At 52.9% G+C, this 25,538-nt stretch overlaps 1 protein-coding gene across 2 annotated transcripts in view; it reads right to left on the bottom strand.

The window, feature by feature from the left end:
* ITPK1 (inositol-tetrakisphosphate 1-kinase) overlaps positions 1-25,538 on the bottom strand; it is a 158,830-nt gene that overhangs the window by 38,832 nt on the left and 94,460 nt on the right. For both annotated transcript variants that reach the window (XM_021097985.1, NM_001143692.2), the window contains 1 exon segment: positions 1,508-1,625. In XM_021097985.1, the coding sequence (XP_020953644.1) occupies positions 1,508-1,625 (118 nt within the window).

The raw sequence follows: 25,538 nt of genomic DNA on the forward strand, positions 1-25,538 counted from the left end.
TCAGTGTCCAACACACACACACTTTCTGGGAAGAGGCGGATTTCCTTTCCAGAACCATTGTTCAACCAAAACATCACTTTGGCTCTTCCTTTTATCTGGGGGATCTGGGTGGACCCAGGAGAGAAATGCAAAGGGGATGGAAGCTGACACGGCCAGGGACCACTCCAGTGACGACTCCAAGGACGAAAGGATGTCCTTGGTGTGGCTAAAATAGCCTGCCTGTTAGGGGTTGCCCAGGAAGTCCCGCTCTACACCTCCTGGTGCAGCCCAGGCTTGCATGAGGCCTCAGGACCCCCTCCGGGACGGCCAGGTCCAGCACCAGTTCTTGCATAGAGGATGTTTCTTAAAAAACCAAGTAAGCACTCAGCAGTGCCCCGGGCCAGGGGCTGGCTGGATCCAGGGCCCCCTGACCATGGACACGAAAGTCAAGCTTAGGGCTTAGGAGCTGGGGAACCTGGGCTGAAGAGACCTGCCTAGATTCTGGCTCTGCAGTTCCAGGCCGTGCGACGCTGGGGCCTCGCTAAGCTCTCAGCTCCTCCTCTGCAGAACAGAGAGGACGATCTGGCCCACCTTTCGGGCACTGGAAGAAAGAATGTGAGAGAAAGCTTTGGCCAGCACTGGGCACTCAGCATGTACCCAATAAATCCTGCTCTTATTATCCCCACGCTGATCTGTGAGCCAAAGCACCCACTGGTCCAAGCATCACATGAATGACAGTGGGGGCCAGGTCACCAGGTCAGGGTTCGAGGCAGCCCCTGCAGGCCACGGACAGATGGCCTGGATGGCAGGAACAGGGGCTGCCTCTCTTGCCTCTGAAGGAATCTCACGCAGCCCCAGGGCCCCAGCAAAGCACTTTTTGTTACAGTTAAATAAGAACTCTCAGCAGGGAACGCATGGACCAGTGAACTCAGAGGTCACTGTTACCGTAAGCCTTTCCCCAAAGCCTTCTCGTATAAACAGGCACCTGGGAAAGGCAGTCTGACTTCTCTGGAGCTGCCCTGCCCTGAGACGTGGGGAGGATGAGTCCTCGGGGGCAAGCACCTGCTGCTGGCAAGAGATACACCTGCTGCTAAGAGGGAGGCTCCCCGCCTGCGAGAACGGCGTGTACCCCGTGGGGTCCAGCCGCCACATTACAGAGCTCCGAGCGTTTGATTAAAGGCCCTTCAACTTCCCTGTGTGTCTCCCCTGCCTGGTTACATAACTGCACTCGCCCGCCTGCCGCTGAGCTGTCCTACTCACACTTCTGCTCTCCAACCGCTGTGTTATCAGGACGCTTCATCACCACTCACGGGTTTAAGACAACAAAACAAAGCCATCTTGAAGTGATGGGAGCCACTCTCCCAAAGAGACCCTAGGGCTTTTTTTTCCCCAAAAAAGAGGGAGAAGGAAAGGAAGATTCTTCCTCAGAAGGTTCAACTGCGTAAAAAGACCAGATCCCCCTCCTCCCAACCGCTCGCCATGACCACCCTGTGTCCACGAGGTGGTGCCCGGCCACGATGGTCCGTACCTTGCATGTAGGCTTCGATCTTCCGGATGAGCTCGTAGGACTTGGACCGATCGAGCAGGGTCCTGATGGCAGGAAGGGGGTCCAGGACAATGGTCTCGGGGTGGGCATCGATGTATTCCTAACAGAAAACACACCCCCTCCGGTTAGAGGGAGACTGAGGCTGAAAGGAGGGTGACAAGCAAGATCTCATCCCACGTGTCCTTCCCGCCTCCATCCCTCTCCATCCACCCCCACCACAACATACAACACACACCAGCCCTAATTCCTGTTTGGGGCATCACCTGGTCTCAGGAAACGGCCTCCACCCACTCAGCCCCCCTGGATCACATGACTTTGGTTAGACCAATCAGCACGTCCCACTTCCTGGGGCAGCTGGCTTAGGAGGGGACATGTGACCCGAGTCTGTCCAATCCGAGGCAGGCCGGGCGCTCTTGCTGGGAATGCTGGGAACAGTGCTCCCCCTCCTGAGGGCGAGAGGCAGCTGAAGACTGGGCAACCGGGAGCAGTTGCCCAGGGATCTGGAAGAGAGGCGTGATGGAGCCCAATCTCAAAACGGAGCCCAAACTGAGCAAACAGAGCCAAGAAAAGGAGCACAGCTGGGTTCCAGTCCGCTTATCTGACTCCTGGATAAAGCCTCACCTGAAACCAGGGCTGCTTCGCGGGTCGATTATGCTCAATGAGAGTGGCCAGCACCCTGCCCTCTGCACTGAGTCTGAGGCAGGGCTGGGGAGAGTGGGAGGCCGGGATTCAGCAGGTCTGTGGGAAGGCGCTAAGGTGCTCCGTGAGCCAGCCACTCGCCCCCCAGGTGCTCAATAAATGCATGTTAACACCCACTCCCTTCACAGCCGACTGTGGCAAGGCGCGAGGAACTGTGGTAAGATGAGGCTTTAAGGAAGTTACAGTCCTCTCGGAAAATACACTAAGGCACATGGGGAAGAAGAAACCATTACCTGCAACAGAAGCCAACAAAAGACAGAGCGAAATGCCTCCGGGAAAGGAACATGGGGATCTTGGCCCCCCCATGTGTCACCTCCGTGACTCCCGGAGCACCACGTCACCGCAGTGACTAGAGCAGCTTGTCAGGCAGATAAAAAAAAAAAGACGCCAATCCCTCTGGTTCTAAAGCACTACGATTCTGAGGACAAAAATGGGGGATGCTGGAGTAACAGGAGAAAGGGCAGCATGCAAGGAAGGCCATTCGGCAACTGCTGCTGCTATGGTGGGGTGACCTATGTCCCCCCACACACCACACCTGTTCCAGTCCTAATTCCCAGTTGCTGTGAATGTGACCTTATCTGGAAAGTGTCTTCATGCATGTAATCAAGTTAAGATGAGGTCACACTGGATTAGGATGGACCCTCGTCCACGGACCAGCATCCTCAAGACAGGGAAAATTGGGACACAGAGGCACAGGGAGAAGGTGGTGTAAAGATGGAGAGAGCGATTGAGGTCAGCTCCAAGGCAAGGCTGGCTGAGGACCACCGGCCACCAGCAGAAGCTACGCGAGGCATGAAACAGACACGAGGGGCAAGGAATAGATTCTCCCTCAGGCCTCCAGAAGGTATCAGCTCTGAACACACCTTGATTTGAGACATCTGGCCCCCTTAACTGCCGGAGAATGAAGTTCTACAGTTTTTAGGCCACTCGGTTTGTGGTCCTTTGTTCCGGCAGCCCCAGGGGACATACACCAGCTTAACTCGCCCCTCCTGGCCCACTCCGCAAGAACAGGTCTGTGAGGTCAGCAGAGGCCAGGGAAAAAGCCATAATGCTTCTTTTCCAGTAAATCTTATCAGCAAAAAGAAGGCTCCGTTTGGGATTATTCTTTTTTTTTTTTTTCCAGCGGACCTATTTTGGTTCCTAGCAATCATTTTTCAAGAGCTCGCAACACAAAAGCCAGAGATTCGTATCTATTTCTCTGAAATCTGCTCTCGCCTTGTGTTTTATATCAGAGTATCTGGTTATGGGCTCAGTGGTGTCTTTTTCTCTGTGTATTTAAAAAAAAAAAACAAAAAAAAGCCTCCCTTCCTGAGGGGTGGCCAGTGCACGCATGTGGGGAGGCCTCCTTCCTGTCCTCACACGGTGAACCCCACAGGGCCCACACGCTCTCGCCCCCAGAACCAGAAAGTTCTCTCCCAGCACACGCAGGTGCAGACCCAAAGGCAGAACAGAAGCTGCCATCACGGCTCCCTCCTCCTCCCCCCGAGAGGCCCACCCGCTGCCCTGCTCTACAGAAGGAGCCAGGAGCTGATGTGGGGGAGCCCGCGTCTGGAACCCACTGGGGACGTGGCGACAAGCTGAGAGGTGTCCTTAAGAAAGGGCTGCCCTCAGGCCAAGGAGCCCTTCTCTCTCCTACGTCCTCAGTACCTCTCTGCGGCGGGCTCCCCAGTGGTAACTCCCCGTTGGCACAGTTCCTTTGAGACAGATCTATGTGGACACGCAGGCAGGGCACTCGTGAGGCACCAACATTGACACACGCGACTGAAATCCTGTTAATGTCCTCACGTTAAAAGGTCATCCACTCGGAGCTCCTGTTGTGGCTCCGTGGAAACAAACCCGACTAGCGTCCATGCAAGTTCCACCCCCGGCCTCACTCAGTGGGTTAAGGAGCCAGCGTTGCCGTGAGCTGTGGTGTAGGTCCTAGATGCGACTCAGATCTGCTGTGGCTGTGGCGCAGGCCGGCAGCTGTAGCTCCGATTCAACCCCTGGCCAGCGAGCTTCCATATGCTGCAGGGGCGGCCCTAAAAAAGCAAAAAAAAAAAAAATAATAAAATAAAAAAATAAAGAAAGAAAAGGTCCTTCACTTAACAAACTGCATCATCCACACCGCTCGGTCATCATGAGGCGTGGAGCCGAGATGGGACAAACCAGAGCCTTCTTGGGTTTCCTCTGCTGGACCTGGCCAGTGAGTTCACGTTCTGGGTTATGAAATGAAAGCACTGCGATGCCCTGAGCCCCCTCCACCGCGCCGCGAAGCAGCCCGGTACAGAGGGAAGAGCGAAGGAGTCAAGACACCCAGGCTCCCGCTGGGGTCGCCTCCGCTGTCGCCTTGGTGACCCACTTGACTGTCTGCGACTGCTGAGTCTAAGCTGGAGAAAGCTGGTGTTTGTGAGGCAAACTTCAAGGCCACACATGAGGATGCTCTAGAACAAGCTGGGCAGCCACCTGCTAGAGGCACTGCAGGTAACAGCAGGGACACACACCTGTTCACTGCCTTCTTTCGAGAGGCAGGCAGCGTCAGACGTTGCTTTGTTGGGCTGGCCCAGTCCTCCCTCCACCCCCGAATTCCAGTAAATCAAGACACCGCCCCCCACCCCAACACCCACCCTCCCCACCACGCCCACCCGCATTATCAAGAAAAGTGTCTGCATAGTTACTGAATAACACAAAGCTGGTTCTGGTCCCACTCTGATGCATTAGGGCAACGGCCTTTAAAGAAAGAACTCAGACTCATTAAGACGGGAATTTAAGCCAAAGAAGCTAGAAGGAACCAAAAGGGGACAGGATCTGACAAGCAGGCGCCAACAAGCTTTTGACCCAGGATGAAAGCATCAGAATTAAAAGAAGAATTATTCCTAACCACGATCTCTTATGGGACAAGGACAGAGAGGGCAAAGAAAGAGTTTTTCCAAACAGCCCCAACTACCCACAAGTGGATTTTCTTCCAAGCCTTTCGGCTTATCCATTGCATCGCGGGCCTCATGCATTTTTCACAAGTCTCTTAGAATTACCAAACGAACTGCTGGAAGGGCAAGCTCGGTGCCATTTCATCACCACTCAGAGGAAGAGAGGCCCACACGGTCTCCACGGCAAATGGTAAACACGTGTTCTGTGAGCGGGCCTGCCTTGGGACACCTAGAAAGGGATCCTGGAAGGTAACAAGAAGGTGCCGGGCTTGAAGCAGCCAACGAGAGGGAGACGCAGAAACAGACGGCAGGGTCAGCAGGGCCAGGAGGGGGTCTGGAGAATATGGACAAAGGGCCAGAGAACAGCCTGACACCCCTAAGGCCCACGGGATGATGGCACCAAGACGGGCACCAGGCCCTCTGCTGGTTTCCCCACCGGGAACCTGAGCCGAGTGAGAGGACAAAGATGAGCATCAGAGAAACCATTCCTCTGCAGCTCCATGTCCGGCCAGGAAATGAGCAAGGAGCAAGCTGCAAGGATTTCCTCTCATCTGACAGAAAATGCAGGCGGGAGTCCCGAGTTCAAATTCCACCTCTGCTACTTTATGTCTGTGAAGATGAAACTGGGATTCCGTTTCCTTGTGTGAAAATGTGCATTTTGAATAAAAGCTGTCTTGGGGAGCTGTTGTGGACGAGGAGATGACAAATATGAAGAGTTGGGAGATACAAAAGCAAAAGCCTTCTCGTGACTGCAACGCGTGCACCCTGACCCGGGGTCTCTGAGCCCATCGTGCCCTGCAGATGGCCCTGTCCAGCAGACGGAGGGGCGGGCCAGCTCTGCACTTGGGGTGAGAGACCAGGCTGTTCTGCCCCAGGCTGGCCCTGCTGGCACCTGGAGCACGATGCAACCCCACCCCCACCCCCAGCCCATGACGACCCACGCTGCAGCCGCCACCCTGCTCCTCACAGGGAGGCAGAAGAGGCACCTGCTCACAGGATCCCTCCTACCCTGCATCCTTCGGAGGTAGTGGGGCTCTGGCCCACTCCCCCAAACATCGCAGGTCTCTCTTCAGAAAGTGGTGACTCATCTTGTAGAGATGTGTACTAAAACAATCAACAGATTAAAAGGGATTATCTGGGATTTGCTGCACAATAACCAGGCATGGGGGCGGGGGTAGGTGAAGCACAGGCGGAAGCAGAGCGGCCATGAGCTGCTAACTCAAGAAGTAAGGGTGAGGAGTTCCCGTCGTGGTGCAGCAGAAACGAATCCAACTGGGAACCGTGACGTTGCGGGTTCGATCCCTAGCCTCGCTCAGTGGGTTAAGGATCTGGTGTTGCCGTGAGCTGTGGTGTACGTTGCAGACGTAGCTCAGATCTGACGTTGCTGTGGCTGTGGTGTTGGCTGGCAGCTGTAGGTCCAATTCGACCCCTAGCCTAGGAACCTCCATATGCTGCAGGTGCGGCCCTAAAAAGACGAAAAAGAAGAAGAAGAAGTAAGGGTGATGAGTAGGGGAGAGCACTGCAGAAGCCACTCAGGCATTTTAAAATTTTCCAAAACAAAACGTCTGGGGCAGAATGGAGGGAGTGGGGGAAGCCACAAGGTCCTATCCTCCACTCTCTGCACCCCCAGTTGTGCCAGAAAAGAGTTCAAATAGCAACACCATCTTGCAGGAAGGAGCAGGAGGTGGCCACCCAGATGGGAAACACAATGAGAGAGGAATCACGGCAAAGATGATGATAAATAATAAATACAAATAATCATAACTGATAATCATTTAAAATAACAGTAGCTACTGTTTCCCCAGGACTGGCTGCATGCATGCCACTGGATGAACTGGTTTGCAAGGACCGCTTCTTTTAAAAAAGGACCACTTCTTTGAGGTAAGAGCGAAAACCATCAATCTCTTAGAAGAACACACCGGTGTAAATCTTCGTGACCTTGGGCCAGACAACAGATTCTTAGCTATGATACCAAAAGAACAAGCAAGAAAAAGAAAAACAGATCAACTGGACACCAGCACCAGGAGCTTCGGTGGGTCCAGCCTGCCCCTGGCCTCAGGCCTGGCACGGCCTCAGGACCTGACAGCTGGAAGGCTGCCCCTGGGCCGTGTGCCCCTGGGAGCCCAGCCGGGCACAGCCTAGCCTCTAGGCCCGATGGCAGGACTTGGAATTGAGGCTCAGTGGACGGCTCTGGAAGTCTACGCTTCTGGGGGTGGGAGAGCTGGAGGGAGGAGGGGGCACCATGCAGAGAGCTGGGAGCCCTGTCTCCTTACTGGGCCTCAGCTCCCTCCCTGCCAAGTGAAGGCCAATGCTGGGAAGAGGTTACACCCAGCCTCCAGAGGCCTCCAGACCTGGGGTAAAATCCTGCCTTTCCCACTTGCGACACGGGGCCTAAGCCTCAGTCCTCATCTGTACACAGCTCAGCCGGGCCTGTAACAGGATAAAGAGGAGCAGAGCCTGGGGCCAGTGGTGAGGGGCGAATGGAGAGGCTGGGAGCTGCCCAGACCTCCTGCGAATGAGCAGAGTCTTCTACTGGGGCCCTGAGTAGGGGCTATTTGAAGGATGGCCGCCTGCATAGGAACCCCAGCCGACACGTGCGCAAGCCCCACGGCAGGAGCGAGCTTGTGACACCGCTATTCTCAGGAAGCTCTCAAGCTCCAGCGAAGGCAGGGCAGGGAACAGCACAGTGAATGCTAAAAAGGCACCCGGGCAGGGCCGGGCAAGCTCAGCGCCAACTGCCCCGCCAAGCACGCTCCACGTTAATCTGCAGGCTGCGGGGAGAGGCAGAGAAGCTTTTTAGAATTTCAAGAAAATCCTGCTGGGGATCAGGCTGGAAGCCATTCATCCCAGTTCGTTGGGGAAAGCCCACCTCCCCATTTGGTAACCAGCCTCCTTCTCTCTAGCAGCCCTTCCTGTCCCCAACCCAAGGAAGAGGCTGTCACATGGGAACACGGAAGTGCCGCACTAGGGGTAGGACGGGACCTCACTGCCAGAGGCTAAGGAAGGGAGGGAAGGGCAGGGCAGGGCAGGGCAGGGCAGGGCAGGGCAGGGCTGGGCAGAGCTGGGCTCAGGGGAGCAGCACTGCTCTACTTTTTGACCTGGAGCTGGGTACATGGTGTATATAGCTGGTTGGTAAAAACTGATCAAGCTGCTCACAATGTGTAGACCTTACTCTGTGTATATTATACTGCAATTAAAAAAATAGAAGGAAGAGAGAAAGCAAGCACTGAACCAAAGAGCAAGGCCGTGGGTTGTGGTCCCAGCTCTGCAGTGTGGCCTGTCTTGCGTTTACCCTGCTGGGACTCCAGCTTTCCACATGCGGTGGATAAGAAACAGAAAATGGGGAGTTTCTATTGTGGCGCAGCAGAAACAAATCCAACTAGGAATCATGAGGTTGCAGGTTCGATCCCTGGTCTTGCTCAGTGGGTTAAGGATCCAGTGTTGCCGTGAGCTATGGTGTAGGTTTGCAAACACAGCTCAGATCTGGTGTGGCTGTGGCGCAGGCCAAAAGCAACAGCTCTAATTAGACTCCTAGCCTGAGAACCTCCACATGCCACGGGTGCAGCCCTAGAAGGACAAAAGACCAAAAAGAAAAAAAGAAAAAAGAAAAGAAATGGAAAACAGGGCCCAGTTCCACCAGGCCTCCCCCACAGCCCTGGCAGCCACCACCCTGAGCATGGTGGCGGCGGGCACTTGGGAATTACAGCAACCGTTTGTGCTCATCTCAGCAGGACTTCAGAATCCTGGTTGCCACTTGGTTCTAGAAGTAGGTAAGTGTCGGCACTCAAGACAAACACCACAGGCCGTGCACAGAAGAAATCAGAGCTGACTGCTGGGATCCCACGCATCAGGGCTTGTGTGTTTCAGTTAATACTGGGCCGCCGAATGCCAGCTGAGGAAGACCTGAAATGGCTTCCTTGTGGCTATTAAAAATTACTCACAGGGAGCCTTTTCTGGGAAAGAAGGTGACTTTGGGCTTACTCAGCATAATCTCAATCCTTCTGGCTCTTCCTGAGAGCATGGCCCATGTCCAGATCATCCAGCAGATGGCCACGGAGCCTGGCCTTTTACCTAGCTCCTTCCACACCGAGCGGTGGGTGAAAGCCAAGAAGCTTCTAGTTCCTAAAGTCTTAACACCATGATGGGGGTCTTGGCAAGACACTGGGATGTGTTATTATTTATAATTACAGTAAAATGATGATAGCAGCTAACTTTTCCTAAACACTCACCAAACAGAGGAGGCCAACATCCCACACCTCGCAGGCACGGGCATGTTCCTTTCTTACCGCAACCCTAGGCAGCAGGTCTTGTTAGCAGCCCCATTTGACAGACAGAGAAGCTGAGGCTCAGAGAATCTCAGTGCTTTTCCCTCTCCCAGCTGGAAAGCAGCAAGATGGGACGTGAACCCACCCCAATGGCTCCAGAGCCCTCTAGTCTGTGAAAAATGGCATGGCACGGATTTTAATACACTAATAACGAAAGATCAGAAAGAAATTAAGGAGATAATCCCATTTACTATCACATCAAAAAGAATAAAACACCTAGGAATAAACCTACCTAAGGAGGCAAAAGACCTGTACTCAGAAAACCATAAGACACAATGAAAGAAATCTAAGATGACACAACAGATAGAAAGACAGACCGTGTTCTGGAATGGAAGAATAAATATTGCTAAAATGATCATACTTATCAAGGCAATTACAGATTCATGCAACCCCTATCAAGTTATCAGTGCTATTTCTCACAGAACTAGTCCAAAAAAATCTTAAATTTGTATGGAAAGACAAAAGACCCCAAAGCAATCTTGAGAAAGAAAAACGGAGCTAGAGGAATCACGAGCCCTGGCTTCAGATTAAACCACAAAGATACAGTCATCAAAAAAGTATGGTATTGGTACAAAAACAGACATAGAGATCAATGGAACAGAAGAGAAAGCCCACAAATAAACCCAAGTACCTATAGCCAACTAATCTATGACAAAGGAGGCAAGAATATACAATGGAGAAAGGACAGTCTCTTCAATAAGTGATGCTGGGAAAACCGGACACCTAAATGCCTGGCCTTGCTCAGCGGGTTAAGGATCTGGCATTGCCATGAGCTGTGGTGTAAGCTGGCAGCTGCAGCTCTAATTCGACCTCTAGCTGGGAACTTCCATGTGCCATGGGTTCAGCCCCAAAAAGCAAAAAAAAAAAAAAAAAAAAAAAAAGGATTAAAGACCATGTAAGACCAGATAGTATAAGACTCCTAGAGGAAGATACAGGCAGAACACCCTTTGACATAGTCACAGCATTTTTTGGTGGTGGGGGGGGGGAATGTGTCTTAAGAGTAATGACAATAAAAACAAAAAATAAACAAATGGGACCTAATTAAATTGAAAAGCATTTGTATAGCAAAGAAAACCATAAACAAAACAAAAAGACAACCTACGCAATGGAAGAAAATATTTGCAATCAATGCAACTGTGGCAAGGGATTAATTTTCAAAATATCCAAACAGCACATACAGCTCAATACCAAGAAGACAAACAACCCTATCAACAGTGGGCAGAAGATCTAAACAGACATTTCTCCAAAGAAGACAGAGGACCAAAAAACACAGGAAAAATGCTCAGGATCACTAATTAGGGAAATGCAAGTCAAAACTACAATGACCTGTCACCTCACACCAGTCAGAATGGCCATTATCAAAAAGCCTACAAATAATAAATGCTGGAGAGGAGAAAAGGGAACCCTCCTATACTGTCGGTGGGAATGTAAATTGGTTCAGCCACTGGGGGAACAGTATGGAGATCCCCTAAAACACTAAAAACAGAGACACCATATGATTCTGCAATCCTACTCCTAGGGGATTTTTCAGAGAAAACTCTGATTTTTAAAGATACATGCACCTTGGAGTTCCTGTCGTGGCTCAGTGGGTTAAGAACCCAGTACTGCTGCAAGCTACAGTGTAGGTTGCAAACTCGGCTGGGGTCTGGAGTGGCTATGGCCATGCTGTAAGCCAGCAACTGCAGCTCCGATTCAACCCCTAGCTGGGAACTTCCATATGCCACAAGTGCAGCCATAAAAACATCCCCAAAAAATGAACGCAATAGTGCCATCTGCAGCAACATGGATGGACCTAGAGATTATCGTACTAGGTGAAGTAAGCCAAAGACAAATACCACATAATATCACTTATATATGCAATTTTTTTTAAAAAGATACAAATGAACTTATATACAAAGCAGAGATAGACCCACAGATACAGAAAACAAAATTATGGGAAAAGAGGGGAAGGATAAATTGGAAATTTGGGATTAACATATATACACTAGTGTACATAAAACAGGTAATCGACAAAGACCTACTGAACAGCACAAGGAACTATACTCAATATTCTGTAATAATTTATAAAGGAAAAAATCTGAAAAATTATATATATATGTATAACAATTACTGTGCTATACACCTGAAACTAACATGACATTGTAAATCAACTATACTTCAATAGAAATAAATAAATTAAAAAGTCTACAAATAGCAAAGGCTAGAGAGGGTGTGGAGAAAATTGGTACTGTTGGTGGGGATGTAGATTGGTACAACCACTATGGAAAAGAGTATGGAGGTACCTCAGAAAACTAAACCATATGACCCAGCAATCCCACTCCTGAGCAACTGTCCAGACAAAACGTTCATTCAAAAAGACACATGCATCCCTATGTTCACTGCAGCACTATTCACAATAGCCAAGACATGGAAACAACCTAAATGTCCATCAACAGAGGAATGGATTAAGAAGATGTGGTATATATACACTATGGAATACTACTCTGCCATCAAAAAGAACAAAATAACGCCATTTGCAGCAACATGGATGGAACTGGACACTCATACTAAGTGAAGTAAGTCAGAAAGACACAAATACCATATGATATCACTTATAACTGGAATCTAATACACGGCACAAAAGAACCTTTCCACAGAAAAGAACCCATGGCCTTGGAGAACAGACTTGTGGTTGCTAAGGGGAGGGGGAGGGAGTGGGAGTCTGGGGTTAATAGACGCAAACTATTGCATTTGGAGTGGGTAAGCAATGAGGTCCTGCTGTAGAGCACAGGGACCTATATCCAGTCACTTGTGATGGAACATGAGGGAGGATAATGTGAGAAAAAGAATGTATATATATGTATGACTGGGTCACCCTACTGTACAGAAGAAATTGACAGAACACTGTAAACCAACTATAACAGAAAAAATAAAAACCATTATAAAAAAAAAAGAACTAATATTCTGAGAGATTGTGTAACCTGCCAGGGGTATTCAGCAAGCAAAGAGACAAAGCAGAACATAAACGCGGGCTGTCTGATAAATTCCAATGCGTCATATGATGGTCTTGTCACAGTTTATAAATCTGTACTGTGTCAGTTGCAATACATGTTCATTGTTATGCTTGGCTTTAATGTTATAGTTCATTGAAAGGTTTTGCAACTAAAATAATCCACAAAAAATATGAAGCTTTAAAACCTACCAAATAAAATCATTTTCATGAAGGTAGATAAAAATCTTTTCAAAGTTCAAACCAACCAACCAACCCACCAGAACAAACAGAAAAACCAAGGCATGGCAAACTTGTAAACAAAAAGCATCACAATCCTAGCTATAGCCAGGGTCCCTCAGGTTCATTCTTTTTCTTAATTAAAAAAAATTTTTTTTAAATTTTCCATTACTGGAGTTCCCATCATGGCTCAGCGGAAACGAATCTGACTAGCATCCATGGTTCGATCCCTGGCCTTGCTCAATGGGCTAAGGTTCTGGCATTGCCATGAACTGTGGTGTAGCTCACAGATGCAGCTCAGACCTGGCATTGCTGTGGCTACGGCATAGGCCAGTGGCTACAGCTCCAATTTGATCCCTAGCCTGGGAACCTCCGTGTGCAGTAGTGCGGTCCTAAAAAGACCAAGAATAAATAAATAAATAAATAAATCTCTTGTTAAAAAAAAAAAATTCCATTACTTACTTATTTACACAAAACAAAAAAAGAACAGGCACTTTTATACAGGCACACAGTTATTGTGTGATGATGTGGCACCTCTCCTTAATAAGCATCAAGTCATGAGGGTTTAATGCAATGAAAACTCTACTGAGAATCAAGAGCCCTAGGACCTTGGGCCCTTGGGGTCACTAAATAATTTTTGTGATGTGAAAAAAATTTACTGTGTCTTCCCAGATTTAAAAACCCAAAATACTATTTTAAAATTTATGTAAAATAGAAAAAGTGAGGAGTTCCCATCATGGCGTGGCAGAAACAAATCTGACTAGGATCCAGAAGGATGCAGGTTCAACCCCTGGCCTTGCTCAGTGGTTAAGGATCCGGTGTAGGTCACAGACATGGTTCAGACCTGGCGCTGCTATGGCTGTGGTGTAGGCCAGCAGCTGTAGCTGCAATTAGACCCCTAGCCTGGGAACCTCCATATGACCCGTGTGGCAATCAATCAATCAACAGAAAAAGTGAACCTCTCTCATGTTCTGCCAACCCAAGTCTGGGCCTTCAGGCTGGTGGTCCAGCCAGTGAAAACAGGAACGCTGTATTTGGTGTCAGCACAAGGAAAAGCAAAAAAAAAAAAAAAAAAAAAAAAAACCACAAACCGAACAAGCACAAAAGGCACCTACAGTTTCTCATTTCCCTTCCAGAGGCAGAGTCATAGATGGTCAGGCCTGGGGAGACCTCAGAGCTGCTCAGTCCAGCCCATCTTTTCAGAAAGGAGAATGGAAATGGACACTAGTCCGGGTCACACAGTGAAGTGGCAGAGCTGGGACCTCGGCCCCATCTGCTCGTCCTACCACTCCAGAGTCCACCCTGGTGAGCTCTTCTCCCCAAAGACCCCCAAGGGGCCACCAGGCTGGGCCCAGAGTCTGCATCTGTCCCCAACCCTGGATTGAGACAAATGAACACAACTGAGGGTAGACACTTCTGAGAGCAGACAATTGGCACGGCTGGATGCCAGGGCCCACGTGGCCTCTGTGATGAAGACCACACAGGGGTGAGGGACGGGCACGTGCTGGTGGGAGGCCGTGGTGGCCGCTGCTGAGTGTGGGAGGAGGACAGGAGGGGGATGACTGCCACTACCGCAGTGCCACCAATGGTCACATCTTCAGAGGCAGAAGGTGAGACCGTACCAGGGAGGGCGGCTCCAGGTGAGGTGAGGCTGTGAGCCAGGCTGAGCAGAGCTTTCTGGGAGGACAACTAACGAAGCCTCCCTCAGGGCAGACGGCTGAAGCCTGTAATCAATGGAGGCCAGGACCAAATGTCCCCCAGGCAAAGCCTTCCTGGCCCCACCCTGTCCTTTAGAGCTTAGAGCAAAGCCCACACCAAGGGGAGTCTCGAGGCATCCACACCAGGGTTCAGGGCCTTGATGTAACACAATGTGCCAGGCGGCCAAGCACGGCCCTAGCCAAACCCTATCACCCCTTGCTGTGCAAGAATCACAGGCTGAGGGTCTAAAGAGGCTGCTAGATCTGGCATAGGGCTCGGTCTGGAGATTCCTGGAGCCAGTCTTAGGAGCAACTCCCAGGAGCTGAGAAAAGATGTGGCAGTGTCCAGCACATACCAAGGGCAGGTCGACCAAGTCCAGCCACACGGGGAGCCATCTGCAGTCTAGCAAGCTGTGCAGTGCACAACCTGTGTAACTGTCCCTGACAGTCAACCAAGGCTTTTCCCTTCCAAACACTGGCAGGGCACTCTTTCAGGCCAGCCACAGCACCAGGGGCAGTCCCAATCCCAGTGCAAGGACCCTGAGGCACTCTGAAAGTTAAGGCAAAAGGCAGAGTCTAGAAATTTGAATTCAAGTCCTAGAATCACCCTTAACTTTATATGCTTCTGGAAGTCACGTGAGTTATTCGTATCTTGGTTTTCCCATCCATAAACAACAGCATCAGAATAATGCATTTATAGCATCCTTTCTGACCTTTAAGTTCTAGGATTCTTTGATTTTTTTTGTGATGTGACAAACAAAAAAGAAAGCTCTCAAGGCCCCAAATAGAGCCAGGTTGCGACACGGGAGCCCAGGCCTGCTGCCTTCGAGCTCATGCAGTCAGTCACCACGCTGGACCCACCCTCGGCCGGGTGACAAGACCCGGCACAGAGAAGAAGGCCAGTAGGACGGCACATAAGTGACAATGATGGCTCCATGAGGGGACAGACACCCACTCACTATCTCCACCAAGCCCGCACCCCCCCAAGACTATCCTATGTCACCAATGTGACTGTCCATCCCCCAGCCTCAGCCTGGCCCATCGCCCGCACCTCATCACCTACTGCGGCTTCTCTAACTTTTCCAAAGTGGCTCCCTGGGAGAGGGGGGCTCCCACAGCAGACGACTTGGTCTTCATCAACCCTCGTGTATATTCCACGAGCTCGCAAGTGTGTAAGCGCTGAGCCTGAGGCCCCCGAGGCAGCACAAGACCAGGGAGAGTAGTAGCCGTGAGAGTGTGTGTGTGTGTGTGTGTGTGTGTGTGTGTGTGTGTGTCCGGGAAGACAGGGTCCCCTCTTCAGCCACAGAGCCCTGCATCCTACCACCCTCACCAGGGGCTCAGTCAGGGGACAGAGACATGGGGGTGGCAGGTGGTAACAGTAGGGACGTTGCCACATGGGGTGCGGGTGTGCGGGGGGGGGGGGGAGGAGAGAGGGTTTCTGGACGCCAGGGACACTGAGCCGCAAAGGGTCACAGGCATGGGACACATGAAAAGACATTCCGAGCAGAGGGGCCAGCAAAGGCAGAGCCATGGCGTGAGGGAGCCCGGCGTGCCTGGGTGGACGGAGACCAGCCAAGGAGTTTGGACGCGCTCCTAAAGCAACAGGGTCCCGAGCCGGGGAGCGACGAGCCAGCTTTGAGATCCGCAGTGACCAGGCTAGCGGTGTGCGAGGCCAGGAGGCCACGCCTGGAAAGGATGAGGGCAGGACGGCAGGCATGAGGACAGCAGGCGTGGGGCCGGCCGGAGGGGCCCGTGCGCCAGACTTCAGCCTTCGGGAAGACTGAGACGCCGCCTGCCCTCTGGCACAACATTGTGCCTAGGAACTGGCGGAGCTGGTGAAGGAAAAGACCAGTGCAATTTGCCCCTCAGCCTCTTTGGCTCTTCAGACCCATTGCTTAAACCCAGGGGCTCAGACCAGGGCGGTCAGGCCCTTATAGCACGCGGAGCACAGAGGAGCACAGCAGCCAAGTTCAAGGTCCAGACAGGCCGTGTGAGCCTGGACCCCGAGTGCCTGGCAGAAAAATAACAGGATGAGGAGGTGACTGCTAGGATCCTGGCGCTCCCCAGTCTTCTGCGGTTCCGCCAAATCCTCTGCCAAATTCAACTGATGAGAAACACCTTCCAAAGCGGTAGAACAGGGACCAGCACTGGCTTGGTGGGAGGGTTACTGGCATGACTTCTATGGAGAGAAATTGGGCAACAGCCCAAATGAAGAATACATAAACTCAGTGTTTCTATTTCTAGGTATTTATCCCACATAATTCCCCACAGGTGCACCAAAGATATATATATGTACAAGGATATTTAATCAGGGCAGCATGTTTTCAAAACATGATCAGGAATGCGCTAAGTGTCTACAGTAGAGGGCTGGATTAAAAAAAGGATTTAAGGCCACTTGATGGAATACTACACAGCCGTTAAAAAGAACAAGGCGGCCTGAAGGAAGGGCTGATATGAAATCATTTCCAAGACACATCACACAGAACAATGGCTTTGTGTGGGGACAGGAAGACCGTCCTTGTTTACATACACACAACTCCTCTCAAGAGGCTCCAGGCCTCTGTAACCCGTGGCTACCCCAAGACCAGAACTGGCTGGCTGGGCAGCAGGCATCAGGGAAAGACTCCTTGGATTTGTTGCATGTGTCCATGTTGCCTAAGTCAGGACTGCGGAGAGCCAGCCAGAGACAACATAGGAAAAGCCACACCTACAGAATCCACCAGAACCACAGTGCACGAAAAGAACCATGGGCAGAAGGTGGGAGAAATCCTGGAGCATTTGGGAAGAGCAGAGGAAGCTTCCCTGAAGCAGAACTCCAGCCAGAACCCCCACCTGCCACTGTCCCTGCTGGTGAACAAAAGTCACAGCATAAGAGCAGAAAGGATGAGAAAAGGTTGGTGCACTCAGGCTCCAAAATGTATCATACGTGACCTGCACGATGGACCAGCAGAGGGAAAGCCCCTGGGGTGGGGGGCGAGCATCCTGGGTGTGTGACTCTGCCTCAGGGTGCCTGCTGGTGGCCTCCCGGTCACAGGTACCCCCCCCACACACAAAGCCAGATGCCACCCACCACTGCCTGTCCCCCTGGGCATCTCATCAGATGGTCTGAGGTATCACACGCTCACACTCAGCCATCTGGAAGAGAAAACCACGGTCCCTGTGCTGGAGACACTGTCATCCACAGAGCTGACAAAGTCCCTGAAAAAATGTGATGCCAGAGCAGAGTTTGCCGAGTGCTGCTAAACTCTGGGACCAGGGGACACATAGGCCAGAGGAAGCCTGGGCCTCTCTCCTCTGCACTCAGCCACCTGGCCTTCCTGGCTTCTGGCTACAGAAGAGAGACAGTTACTGCGCAGCTGTGGCCCTGGCCATGGTTCTGGTGCCGTGGACAGTGGTCCGACCTCCGGCCGCACCGCTCAGCCCTCTTCCAGGCAGTGGCCCTCACAGGCTCAGTCCGCACTCTCTCCCCCGCAGCGCTCTGCTGCTCAGCCCAGGTCCTCGGGCCTCTGTGCCCGTCCTGCTCCATTCACTGCGCCCCCCACCAGGCCTGGCAGGCCTCGACTCAGGTGTCACCTCCTCAGAGAGAGAAGAACCTCCCTGTATCACAGACCTTGATTGTTCTTCTTCCTGGAACTTGACCGTAAGTGGAGATGATGCTGCTTTTCCTCCATGTACCTGTGTTTTGTCAGCATCAACCCTGCCTCCCCTAAACCATCACACACCCCCCACACCCCACACACACACTGCAGGGACACAGACACACGCAGACACACATGCGCCCTTCCATAGGGGCGGGGCTGCGTCTACCTGATCCGTCTTGTGTTTTTGTATCTGTGATATCTTTTAGGATTCTCAACACACAGCAAGTGCCTGATTAAGACTTGCTGACTGCGAGTTCCTGCTGTGGTGCTGTGGGTTAAGAATACGACTGCAGCGGCTCAGGCTGCTGCAGAGGTGTGGGTTCAATCCCCAGCCTGGCACAGTGGGTTAAAGGATCTGGCACTGCCACATTTATTATATAAAGTCGAAAGAGACCACATGGGCCTTTATCACAGGCACACAGACCATGACGGTAGCACAGAAGCAGGTCAGGAAGTCTCAGTCCAGGGGGAATGGAAGAGGGCGGCCTTCCTGCCGGAGGAAGGACCCACGAGACTACGAACCTCTTGGTGGGAGATCCCGACCTCCAAAACCCAGATTCTGGTACCTAAGGAGGCCTCAGCGTCACGCCTTTAAAACAGCAACTGCTTGGAGTTTCCCACTGGCCTAGTGATTAAGGATCTGCCATTGTCACTGTTACGGCGTGGGTTCGATCCCCGGCCCAGCAACTTCCGCATCCATAGGTGTGGCCAAAAAAAGTAAAATAAAATAAATTAAGAATGGTTTACTGACCCACAGAAGCTCTCAGAGCTGTGGTGCTCTGAGAAAGGCACCAAGGCTCAACCAGGGGCAAACGTGCCCCCCAGAGGATGCTCAGCCATATCTGGAGACACTTTTGGTTGTCATAACCGGGGGTCATGCTACTGGCCTTGGGTGGGCCGAGGCCTGGGATGCTGCTCAAGATCCTTCAGTGCACAGGACAGGCCTCCCAAAACAGAATTATCCAGCCCAATGTGTCCTCAGTGCTGAGGCTAAGGAACCCTGAAATGATGCACACACATAAGTTCTTTCTACAAGTTTGGTACGATGTATAATTAGCAAATGTTAGTATTTCTTTCTTTTTTCTTTTTTTTGATTTTTAGGGCCACACCAGCAGCATATGGAAGTTCCCAGGCTAGGGGTCGAATCGGAGCTGTGGCTGCCAGCCTACACCACAGCCACAGCAATGCCAGATCCAAGCTGAGTCTGTGCATCACAGCTCACGGCAACGCCAGATCCTTAACCCACTGAGCGAGGCCAGGGATGGAACCCGCGTCCTCACGGATTCTAGTCAGGTTCGTTACCGCTGAACCACGATGGAACTCCGTTAGTATTTCTAATACCTGGCACATCTCCAACCCCGTGCACTGCCTGTCCACACACGCGGGGGGACCGGGGCCAGCATGCTGGGGGAGGTTAGGCTTCCGGCGGCCGTCCCTCCCACTGCACCACCCAGCGCTGAGCAAAGTCCAGCGAGTAACAAGGTTATAAAGTCGTGTGTCTTCCTGGGCACGGAAAGGCCTCCAGACAGTTAATGGCCCTAAATGGCACCAACCTTCCTGGGGCAGAAAGAGCGATTCCCAGCCACTGCCTGCTGGCCTGGCCTGGGTGCACAACAGGCAGTTGTACGGCCACCTCCACCATGGGAAGAGTGGCCTCGTGACCCAGGGCAGCAGTCATGGGGAGGCTGACCACAAGGCCACCTCAGGACAGGATCTGTCCTCGGGCCAGAGCCACCAGATCCACCCAGCTCTGCCGGCCAACATTTCATCACGGCCACAGCCCCTCCGAGGCAGATCTGAAACGAGCACAAGCCGCCTTTCCTGAGTGACCAGCAGACAATGACTTAACTCCCTCGGGCCTCAGTTTCTCCACCTGAACAATGAGGAAGGAATTCCATTTCTCCATGGATTGCTACCAAATGAGGGCCCAAAGCCGAGGGGGACCGTGGGATGCACTCCAGAAATGGTGGCCTCTCCCTGGCCCCACGGCGACAACCCGACTCATCCACGGGCACTCAGGACCCTTACTCTGCCCCTACTCCAGAAGGCCCCCATGCCACCGGGCACTGCCCCCAAATGGACAGAAACTCCCTTAGTTTTGATAGGCTTAGATGCCCTCTTCTTAAGCAGATGAACAGGCCCAGAACAACACAAACTGTTGTTTCTTCTGCTTCCACTCCAGGCCTGCAGCACACAGGGCAGAGCCCTGGGCTGGCAGCTGCTCAAGAAACATCTGAGGTTGACGGGGTTTGAGTCAACACAGCTGTGCAGTCACGTCGGAGCCGGACTCAAAGGGAGTCTCGGAGGCGACCCCCAGGGATACGGCACCGGCCTTGGGGCTGGGCACCACTGCTCTCAACACCGCCAGCTTCTGTTGCCATCCTGGCATATTCCCAGGGACGCAGGCAGGGCAACAGAGGCCCGGGTGGGTCAGCTGGTGAGGGGTAGGGTCGGGCACAGAACCAAGGTCCCCTGAGGCCCACCCGGCCCTACCTTGAAGGCGCGAATCAGTCCACTTTCGCATTCCTGCCATAGAGCACACCTCCCATTCGGGGGCATCTTCCTAATCACCGTCTCACTGGCTGCACCTATGACTAAGAACTCGCAGACCAGGCTGCTGGAGTAGGACTCTGTGGGATGACAGTGATGCGGATGACAAAGATTCGCTGGCAGGACGGAGGGGTGACGGAGTGCTCCACCAGGGCGGGTGACTTCCGTGGGTTATCACAGCCCCGGCGCTACCAGTGAGAGTGGCGAGGGCATCGTGCATGTTCACTCCTTCAGTCATCTCTTTTACTTTGGAGAAGAAAGGGCACAGTGGAGTTCCCGCTGTGGCACAGTGTGTTAAGGATCCCGTGTAGGTCATGGCTGTGGCTGGGATTTAATCCGTGGCCCGGGAACTTCCATGCGCCGCAGATGTAGCTACAAAATTTTTTTTAAAAAAGAGAGGAGTTCCTGTCGTGCCTCAGCAGTTAAGGAACCCGACTAGTATCCATGAGGACACAGGTTCAATCCCTGGCTTCACTCAGTGGGTTAAGGATCCAGCGTGACTGTGGCTGTGGCATAGGCCGGCCGCTGCAGCTCCAATTTGACCCCAAGCCTGAGAACGTCCACATGCTGCAGGTGCAGCCCTAAAAAACAAAAATAGGAGTTCCTGTCGTGGCTCAGTGGAAACAGCTCTGACTGGCATCCATGAGAAAGCAGGTTTGATCCCTGGCCTTGCTCAGGGGGTTAAGGATCTGGCGTTGCTGTGAGCTGAGGTGTAGAGGTCATGGATGTGGCTCGGATCTGGTGTTGCTGTGGCTGTGGCGTAGGTAGGCCAGTGGCTACAGCTCCAACTCAAACAATTCAACCCCTGGCCTGAGAACCTCCATATGCCGTGGAAGCGGCTCTAAAAATACAAAAAAAAAAAAAGGGAAAAATAAAAAGAAGTAGAAAGTGCTCTGTGCATTGCTGTTGGTCATATTTGGCTCCTTGGCCTGCAGGTGGATCCTGCTTCCCTGACTCCCCGCAGCCAGTCACAGCCGCGAGGATCCACGTGGCCACTGAAATGGAAGCGTCCACAGCACGCGTCACTCTGGGGCAGAAACCAAGAGCCAGGATGATTTTCACCGAGGTCCTCTCCCTCTGCCATGATGGCCCGACAGCAGAGTCAGAGCTCAGCCCTCGGACGGTGTGTGGCGGGCACAAGGCAGAGAAAGACCATGCTGGGTGCTAGAGCTGCTTGTTACTGCAGCGTAGCTGAGCCTGACCCGACAGGCTGCAGCGTGGTGGGGCTTGAAAGTCACCCCCTCAATGTCCTCCAACATCTCAGGGAAAAGCGGAGCCTAGGGCTGCCCTGCAAAGGGGTGCAGGTCACACGCGGGCCCACTTCCCGCTCCATGGCCAGGCCCCAGCAGGTGCCCAACTCACTCTTCAAGGATCATCAGGCTTGGGTGCCCCATGCCCTGAGTGCAGGTTGCAGACATGGCTTGGATCTGGCGTTGCTGTGGCTGTGGTGCAGGCTGGCAGCTGTAGCTGTGATTAGACCCCTAGCCTGGGAACCTCCCCATGCCATGCTGAGCCCTAAAAAAAAAAAAAAAAAAATTGTGCAAAGTGAAGAAGGAATCAGTCTCAAAAGACGGTATCTATGATTCTACGTGTATGAAAGTCCAGAAGAGGGCAATCTAGATGGACAGATCGTGGTGGCGGTTTGTGGCAGGGACTATGTGACAGTTACAGGGTACAGAGTTTCTTTCCGAGGTGATGAAAATGCTCTCACACTGACTGCAGTGATGGTGCACACATCTGTGGATATAATAAAAACCACTGGACTGTGGAGTTCCCTTGTGGTTCAGCAGGTTAAAGATCTGGCACTGTCTCTGCTGTGGCTCTGGTCACTGCTGTGGCGGGGGTTCAATCCCCAGCCCAGGAACTTCTGCACGCCACAGGTGCAGCCAAGGAAAAAAACCCCACTGGACTGTACACTTTAAAAGAATGATAAGGGGCAGGGGCTGGGGAGCTGGGCTACTGAGGACAGACTCTACGCTGTCTCCTTTCAGGTAAAAGGACGGCAAAGAGACAATGTGCAAAGGGTGCATTCTCTTGCCAACATGCAGGGCGGCGAGGAAAGAATCCCCTCCCATATCCACGTCCTACAAACAGTGGACAGGACCCAAGAGGCGGGGGGAGCACTGTCCTGCGAGGGCCCAGGTGAGCCAGGCTGCTCAGGGGCTGGCCTGTCACAGCCGAGCAATGGGCGCTCAGGACCGCAGGGGCCCCGGGCAAGCAGGGGCACTGCTGAGCCTCCAAGGACACGAGTCCCTCTCCATCTCAGGAACTGCCAGGTTCCAAGGACAGAGTTCATCCCGCATCAGCAGTGCCCACTCTGAGGCAGGGCCTCTCTCGTTCAAGTTAAATCTGATCTTACTATCCCCACCCCCAGCCTGCAGGATGAGGCCCAGGCCCCACAGCCCGGTGTGAAAAGCCTCTACCATCCTGAGGTCCCCACACCTACGGGCGAGTGCCCAGGCACCCCACACCAGCACCAACTGCCCCGTGAGCCCGCTCAGCCCCCTCCCAGCCCCACTGGAGCCGCCTTCTCCCACCACTCTGACCCGCACCCACAATGCTTTTTCACTTGACAGACATGTAGGCACAATTCCCACATTCTGGGCACTGTGTGGGGCACAGCGGATGCCAGGTGAGCTGGAAGCAGCGCGATCTCTGCTCCCGGGGGGCCAGCGCCCAAAGGGAGAGACCGGAGGTGGCAACTAATAATTACAAACACCCAAAGGGAGGGAAGGAAAGGGGCAAAGTCGAGAGTCTAGGACGGGGAACGTGGCCTTAGTCGGATGATCAGAGAGACAGCCCTGTGGATGGCACCTGGGCTGAAAGCTGGGGAAGGGGACAAATCCCAGTTCGGGGAACAGCCTGTGCAAAGACACTGAGGCGGAAAAGAGCTGAGAGTTTGAGCAGCTGCAGCAGGGGGGCCCGTGAGGCAAGGAGGGGAAGGGGCGGGTGGGACCCCGAGCTTGGGGAGGGCGGGAGACCCCACGGGCCAGGCTGTGATCCCTGCAATGAGAAGAAGGCACGGAGCAAGTTTTCAGCCAGAACGAGCAGGATCAGCTCTGCAAATCTCCTCGCTTCTCATTCTGGCCGCTTGGAGGGCAGGTGCTGGTTTCCAAGGCCTCCCCTCCGGGCTGGGAGCTCCTGGGACGGTGCTCAGCAAGGAGCATGCCACCGCAGAGGAAGCTGTCCAGGGACCCTCTGGGTAATGAAAGGGACACTTAGCATCCCTCCGGGTAATGAAGATGGGAGGAAACAAGTGAGACGCAAAGCCCCTCCTTCCATGCTCATTCAGGGAAACCCCAGGAAGACGCACGCACCCGGCAACACAATCACGGTAGCGCTTCTAACGGATTTGGGGCAGTGGTGGGATGCCACCATGAGAAGGTTCACGCTGCTCCCCTGAAGAAGCAGCTCAGGAGGCCAGGAGACCCCTGAGCACGGGGACAGGGGCCCTCCCACCACCCCAGCCCCACTTGTCCGCAGGGATTCGGCCCCCAAGGGACCTTTGCCCGGCTCTGTTCACTGATAAATAAATCTTGAGCAGAGCCTTGGCGGCACCAGGCTGCTGGCTCCACAAGAACCTTGGCACAGGAAAACAAGTGAATTATCCAGATGATTCTCCAAGCCAAGCCCTCCTGAGGCCAATATTTCGGGGGGGGGGTGGGGGGGAAGCTTGGGGGTTGGTTTCTATGGCAACCGGCTTTCGTGACCCACCTAAGCCCCAGACCCACAACCCCCAACCTGTCCACAGGGCAGCTGGGAAGCAAAGCACAACCTTTCAGCTCTGAGAATTCCTTTCCATCCCTGGGCCCCGGAGGCTTAATGGAAGCATCCCACAGGCGGAATACTCTAGGCTGTCAGAAATGTCTCAGAAACTCATCTATCTTGACCCACTCAGCCCCAAGCCACTTCCCCAGGAACCTAAAGATTGCCTTTGGAGAAGGCCCTTCAAGCTGAGCCCTTTCTGGGGCATCCACGCTATTCTGTTTTCTTACGACAAAATGCAGAGAGGACAGCTTTGCAAACCCAAGCCCTGGGCCCTGCTTCCCGGCCTCTAAAACCTGACTTTCCCTCTGCCTCACTGACCCTGTGTCATCATCCCCCTAAGCCCAGGCCTCCTTGTTAATGTCCCAAGAACATGAGTTCCCACTGTGGCTCAGCAAGTTAAGAACCCAACTTGAATCCATGAGGAGGCAGGTTCATTCCCTGGCCTCCTGCAGTGGTTTAAGGATCCAGCATGGTTGCAGATGCAGCTCAGATCTGGCGTTGCTGTGGCTGTGGTGTAGGCCAGCAGCTGCAGCTCTGATTCAACCCCTAGCCTGGGAACTTCCATACTCCACTGTTGCTGGTGTGGCCATTTAAAAAAAAAAAAAAAGTCCCAAGAATAAAACAGGAATCTGAAAACAAGGTCAAGTGTCCATCTCTCTGGCCTGGCTGTGAACTTGAACCTTGTATCACACGCAGGGTGGGATGACCAGGGGAGTGCTGGCAGCCCAGGCCCGTGGTGGGAGGAAGGCCTGCGTGCTGCTGAGAGGGCTTCACCTGGCACCTCGTGGTCCCCTCACCCCCAGTCCCACTGGTCTCATCTCTTCCTGGGGCCTGTGGAAAGCGCACCTGTCACTTCTCCCAAAGGACTGTTCTCTTCACAAAGGAGGAAACGTCCTGGCCTTATCAGATATCCGCTTCGTGCTCCAGCACAGACTGCAGTGAAAACTTATCCCAGAGATACTGAGCCTGGGAGGTTGTGCTGAGGTCACCTCAGGCATCTGAGGGCCAGCCGGCTGCGTGTGCCCTGGCGGGGACAGCATCCGGGAACACAGGAGACCTCCCGAGGAAACACACCGGTGGCTGGAACCCTGAATGCTGCACGTCTCACGTCCCCTCCGGCCACCTCTCTCTCTAACCTTCTTTGCACCAGAACAGGAACCCAGGTGACCCAGTTCCCCTTGACTGCTCAGCCATCACCTGCCCCGCACCGTGGGCCGTG

Source organism: Sus scrofa, chromosome 7 (assembly GCF_000003025.6).
Source record: "Sus scrofa isolate TJ Tabasco breed Duroc chromosome 7, Sscrofa11.1, whole genome shotgun sequence".
Taxonomy (NCBI): Eukaryota; Metazoa; Chordata; class Mammalia; order Artiodactyla; family Suidae; genus Sus; species Sus scrofa.